This window comes from Rhyacophila brunnea, unplaced genomic scaffold (genome assembly GCF_057557595.1).
Source record: "Rhyacophila brunnea isolate RB1 unplaced genomic scaffold, BYU_Rbru_1.0 scaffold_13, whole genome shotgun sequence".
In the NCBI taxonomy this organism is placed as follows: domain Eukaryota; kingdom Metazoa; phylum Arthropoda; class Insecta; order Trichoptera; family Rhyacophilidae; genus Rhyacophila; species Rhyacophila brunnea.
The window spans coordinates 6,225,776-6,232,586 of NW_028232785.1; the positions used below are offsets into that span (position 1 = coordinate 6,225,776).

General features: G+C 33.5%; 1 protein-coding gene across 1 annotated transcript; it reads left to right on the forward strand.

The window, feature by feature from the left end:
• Positions 1-339: 339 nt before the first annotated feature.
• Positions 340-5,442, forward strand: LOC147076272 (uncharacterized). Its single transcript, XM_085940612.1, has 2 exons — positions 340-527; positions 4,953-5,442. Exons 1-2 carry the CDS (start codon positions 384-386, stop codon positions 5,121-5,123), a joined length of 315 nt encoding a protein of 104 aa, XP_085796738.1. The 5' UTR covers positions 340-383; the 3' UTR covers positions 5,124-5,442.
• Positions 5,443-6,811: the final 1,369 nt, after the last annotated feature.

Below are 6,811 nucleotides of genomic sequence, written 5' to 3' on the forward strand. Positions count from 1 at the left end.
CTTTCAGATCTGCGAACACAAAATTCCGCAGACCCGTTGAATTTTAAACAATGGACCATTTCAAACATGTTTGATAGGTACGGCGCGTTAATATTTTACACTCCGTGTAGCCAGAATTTGGCCATCAATAATTAACAGGTTAATTCAGTTCGACACAAAGAGATTTTTCAATCTCTTTGGTTCGACATCAATTAATACGGAACTGGACCAAAAAACACCTGTAATAATTATTGTTTTTAATCATTTTATGGCAACACTCTTACAAAAAGACGTCACTATTTTATTGTCTATTATCACGGCGGCCATTATTGTTTGACAGATTTGCTGACACGTGTTTAGTGTGACACGATAGTCTTTGAGAACGGACGCTTTCAACGCGTAAAATGGACGTAAAACACGAAGCAGTTGACTTCGAACCTGATGCAGATGAGCAGCATTCGTTCGATATGTCATTACATGGAAATAACCCACAGTCAAATACTTTCATCAAACAAGAGTATGCTGATGATCCCGGCCATGTTGTTGAGGTTAGTTTTCAAATGTTATTTATTATAAAAGCATTCTTAATATTTAGTCTTAGTTTTTTTATTCAATCGATAATATATGTGTAGGTAGATAGGTAACTATTAAATTATGTTGTAATATTCTAAGAGAGTTGATTTTCAGAGATAATCAACAAAATGACACCAACGATATAGGTCGGTAGTGATTCCGAGAAGAATGGGTGGGGAACTCACATGTATGCTGGCAGCATTCTTCACGGGCATCACCTTGATTGAGGGTTGTGTGGACATCAGGACATATAATTCAAGATAAAACACGTCTTTGATTTGACAATTTCCCTGCGCAGGGACGTTTAATTACATTAACTTTTCAGACATTGGTTGGATTACATCATTAATTACACTTGCACAGGAGTCTTAGATTTAGCTATCGCACAGTCATTATATGGGAACACGTCGCACCGTGAGTGTAAAACCAGCGTATGTGCAAATTACATAGTTTAGAGATATAAGGGTTTGAAGTTTTCATTTGGTCAGGATAAATAGAGTTTCTAAAATAAAACGATAATATTTGGTGTATGTATACATTATGACATGTTCTTTTATTAATTTTATTTTTTTTCATATAAATCCATCAAGATTACAAGTTTTAGCAGTTGCTATGGTTTTACACTTTCATGATGCATAGAAAATGTTGATATTTCGCAGTTACCTGAATTGCAGTAAGATTTTTATTGGGAACTTTGGTAATACCATTATAATATAATATATTATATTATTATTAAATAAATCAAGAATGATATTTACCTATAATATTTTGATATTTTAAGCTTACTAACTATAATTTATTAAAATAGATGCATACAATTTTAAACCAAAATAAAAATAGCAAATTACAATAATTGTAATGATTTTATAATTAATTTTATCGACGTCAATTATTATCTGAATCTGTATTTAAATGTGTAGATGAAAGTTTTTTTTATAAAAATTATGGTGTATTTCTGGTATCACTTTTGATGAACATACGGAAATCAAGTCATTTAATTTTGCTTCGGAGATCCGAGGTAGTTTTATAAATGCTTTGTGTAGTTGAGGTTGTACTGATTGACGTCCGCTCTGACGTTTTCTAATATTTATTACATCAAACACTTCTGTTTCATACTTATTTTTATAGAACAGGCAATAAGGATTGTTTTTCCTCACTTCAATAACGCAAATGTCTACCCAACTAACCTTTTTACTATTTTCGTTGAGTTGAAAATTATTGCCCATTTCATTTGCTAACTTGTGAAAATCAAAAATCTCGTCAGTGCCAATTTCCAGTGAATCACTGGAATCCACTGTATTGGTATATAAATTGGACCTGACTTCAAGACTATTTTTTTGTTTCTGTATGCAAGAGTGTTATAGAGTCACCCTCGTTCTAGGTGTGTCCTACGACCAAAAAGTTGTGTGTGATTTTTGGGATATTAAAATTCTGGACGGCGTATAAATACATTGCTGTAATAAATTTATTTTTATTCTGTCCGGCACAATTATCCGAATAAAAAATTACTTCCTTCCCAATTGATTTATCTTCCAAAAATTTTACAACACAAGAACCAATTGCATTGGCCCCTTTGTTTGTAGTCCCTTCATGCTAAACAAAACAGTAACCATTTTTATTATTAATGTGTGTAAGATGGTAAAATTATAGGTTGAAAGCTTTCTTTTATAATATAGCACTGATATCTAGGCATTTGGTGTTGATAATACGGCCTGCAGATTATAGCAACATACTATTTTATTCGTCTTTTGCCTTCTGTGTTCTCGATAATTGTTTATTTTTTTTGATGAATGTCATTTATTATTTAACTTGAATTATATTTTTCTCTTCGCTACTGCAATTTTTATATTTTTCACAAAAGTCACATAGGTCCTTGTTTGGTTGAAAAAAGCCTATATTATAATGGGTATTGTTCCTCTTGCAAACCAGCAGCATCCTTATCTATATCCAACATGGGTTCTTCAGCATCAGGAAATGTACTTGTCACATTTTTGAAAATCTGTAACATTGCAAAAACAAAAATATCATAGACCTGATTGATATACTGTTGTGTTAATTGAAAGAGTTTATTATTGTAGGTGCATAAAATAAATACATAGGTACATAAGATAAGTCGATAATAATAAGTTTCATAACAATAATAATATTAAGGTTAGTTTTGTATATCATTTTAGTATAATATTTATCACAAAGTTTTACCTTTTTAGAAGTTTTTCAGCTTTTATAGCTAACTCCACCATCATTCGAATCCTTAAACTTATATTTGATAAAAACAAAATACACTACACTACATCACTTGAATCAAAGGAAACAATAATGTGTTGTAGAATACGTCTGGATGCGTTATCAAAGTCTTAACACTGAATCATTTCAATAATTGCCTGCTATCACAATAATAAAAACAATGCCACATTGCATACACCAAAAGAATGCGTCTGATGCTCGGGTTTCACAATTAGTCATGGATAATCATTTGCAGATACTATGGTTTTACATTAACAATGGAAGTAAATCTTTGTATTGTAAAACCCAAATATCTGTCTTTTTTAATGAAAATTTTTAAGTTTGCAGTAACTTCAATTTTACATTATCAAGTTTATGACTTTTGCAGTTGTTTTGCATTTAAATCTCGAAATTGAAAAATTTGCACTTGCTATGGTTTTACACTCACGGTGCGACGTGTTTAAACACATTAGCCGAATCGGCGCGAAAGTGTTTTATCGAGGACGCGACACATGGTTTTGAGGTGGTTATAGGGATTACTATCGGGCCGCTTACACAAAAGGAATTCACTGATTTATAATAATGAAACGAGCGCGACTTTACAGTTTACATCGTAAAGACTCCGGGCCACACCGAAGGTGCAACCCCGGATGTCAGCTTCCACTTTGGCGGGAAAATCAGTACTGCCTGCCCTTATCTGCAACGACCCTCTCGGTGGTGAGACAGCGGGGAGGGGTACGAAGGGAATCTTTCGGTCAAGTCAAAACCTAACGGTGATCTTTTCTGTCGGCAGGTACAATTTTGTTCGCCCGTCGAGGGTGTTATTGTTTACTTAACTTTGTCAGAGATTCTAAACATTCGCCAGCGGAGCTGGGTATTTTTTTGGTCGTTAAATTGTTGATCTAGAATTTGAAACTGTCGTGCCGGGTTCTTTTCTTTTTTTGTCTGGTAACAGTAGGTAAACATGAAGCAAGTGTGTTTCCGAAAAAAATGTGTGGTCTCGCTTTATGATTCGAAAATGCGTAGCAAATATAATAATATTATCTTTATCAGTCTGGCTTTACCTGTTAAATCTCAAAGAAGTCGCATTTCACGTTATGGTTGTCAATCCTTACTTCAAATTTCGACTGCAGCACTAAATTATAGTGATTCTGTTTTCTTAAAAGAGATAAAGGATTACCTACCTATTTTAAAATGGTTTATGAGAAAATAACAATAAACTACTAACAATGAAATGAAATGTAATATGCTTATTTACACGCTTAACGTTGAACACAACTAAAAAAAGATAAAACAACATTAATTTAAATGCGATGTTTGTGCGTTTAAGTGGTATAAGAGTTTATTGAATTCGCTCTTTTTTCATTTTTGATTTGAATAGCTACTTAAATAAAAAAGCTCCTCGAAATATCTCATATATTCCAACTTATACATTTTCAACAGAATGATGACAACCCTTACTATAATTTTTGCCGGAATATTATGATTTCTTGGACCACGTACCTACAATAAGTCGGTAACCAAAATATGGCAGCACTGCTCAGATGAGACTTCGTTGCTTTAAAAAAGGTGACAGTACCTATTTTACTGTTGTACATAATGTAACTTTGTTTACATAAGTATCTACTTATATCATTTTTAATTTTAATTTATAAATTGATTCGATGACTATTTGAATTCGACTATACAGACCTACAAACTTACCCTGGAGAATGGCCGAAAATAAAAATACGAGCTACCTAACATAAAACGTCATTCGAATGTCAGATTTTGCTAGTTTCGACAGTGGCCCCCCCATCTCATTCTCCAGATTAGTTTGTAGGTCTGTACAATAAATTTCTAGCTCAATTCTAAAGTTTGTCTATGGCGGATGTAACGACAAACGAATCTCGGTAGCTGCAGCTGTCAAACTACTTGTTCTGATAATTGACTGCGTGAGGAATTTTTGCTTTAAATACGTAACATGGATATTAAACTTGAACCACAAGGCTTAGAACTAATGCAGAAGGTCAGCATTGGCTTGATGTGCCAATATTCCATTCAAACAGTCCCGATGGCGACACGAATATTAAACGAGCGAATGCCGACGATGTCAGCTGTATATCTGAGGTAGCTTGTGCGCTCTAAATACATAACCGATTTCCTTTATATGAAAATATGTTTTTTTTTTTTTACAGAAACCTTCAACAGACTTGCGTGTTATTAAATCGGAGGCGATTTTTGATGAAATTGACTTAAACAACGAGTATGTTGAAGACACAATACGGGAACTCAAATACGTGGACTCACAACCTGGCTGCTCTTATTTGGACCGTGGACCAGAACATCAGGTGCGCAATCTTCGTTGATACTACCAAGTCACAGTTTCATGTAAATTATTTATATGTACATTTCGTTAAGGTTACTTTTAATATAGCAAGGTGCCACAGGCAGTAAACGCAGTTTGTTACCGAAAATTATAAACCATTTAGGCTATAGTCATCCTATCTTATCTATATACAATAAATTAACTGGTATTTTCTAGACGAATTAAAAGGCGTTAATTTTGGTTATAATTAAAAAAAAATCTAGAATGGAGGTACATTATCTAGGATGTTATTTATGTTCAATAAGAAGAATGTTGCATTCGAAAATAATGTTATCAAATTATTTGTTGAGGAAGAAATAAGTGAGATATAGTTTATTATACTGATATAACTTATTTATATTATATTATTTACTTGCACCTTAGTACAAAATTACACCTTACACTACAATTCACTTCTTACATATTACGCATGAAAATAATAATAATGTCTTTCTTTTTTCATTCGTCCATGTCCGATCCTAATAGGATCATATGGCCCTCCACTGAGTGGAGGTTTGTATTAACAGATTTTATTTTTACGAGAAATGGATGTCAGCCACTTGCTAAACGTATTAGGTCCATACTCTGACTTATACTCAAATTGAAAAACAATGTGTACTTGCCAGACCCAGGATTCGAATCTGGGACCCTCGACACTATAGACCGGTGCTTAAGCCACGCGGCCATCGTGGGCGTCAATAATCATTTGTAATATAAATAATATATAATTAGTTGTAATATAAAAATAATACAACTCCGGTAAATAACAGAAGAATAAAACAACACCTATATTAATGGTTTACTGCCGTGGAACAGACTCGCAAATATCTACCTGTCGATGAGATTGTATTAAATGATCAGTAATTATTAGAGTTGGCTTAGTAAAAATACTTTACCGGCGGAATTGGTACGTTAATGATTTCTACTTACCAACTTACATATTATGTACCTACCTAATCAGTCAACACATATTTTATTTATTAAACTATGCATAATTAGAACATGTTTTGATGCATGCTATAACACTGAAAAATAGTATTGGAATGTCCATTACGGAACAAATACCTATCTTTTAGGAGGGGATAGGGTTTATAATATACGAATTTAATTTTAAATATAAGTACTAAACACCCACTGTGGCCGCGCGGCTTAAGCGTTGGATTATAACGCCGAGGGTCCCAGGTTCGAATCCTGGGTCTGACAAGTACACATTATTTTTAATTTGTGTCTGTCACGGTATGGACCTAATAGGTTGAGCAAGTGGCTGACATCCATTTCTAAAAAAAAAAAAAACTAATAACATTCTGTCATAACTGTCTTGAAAATGTTGGATAACTACTTTTCATACAACTATTCATTATTAAACGATCAATAATGTACAGTCCTACGATAGCCGCGTGGCTTATGCGTCGGCTAATTATGTCGTGGGGCCCTGGTTCGAACCTGGGTCTGGCAGGTACACATATTGTTTTGCAATTTGTGTATGAGTCACATTATGAACCTAATAGGTTGAGCAAGTGGCTGACATCCATTCCTCGTAAAAACAAAATAAGTATGTAATAACAAACTTCTACTTCGTGGAGGTACATGTTATGATATTATGAGGATCGGACATGGTCGGATTAATTTATAGGAGTACGTAGTCTTATTTAAAAATTAATTATTGACAGTGATATAAAATAATAATTA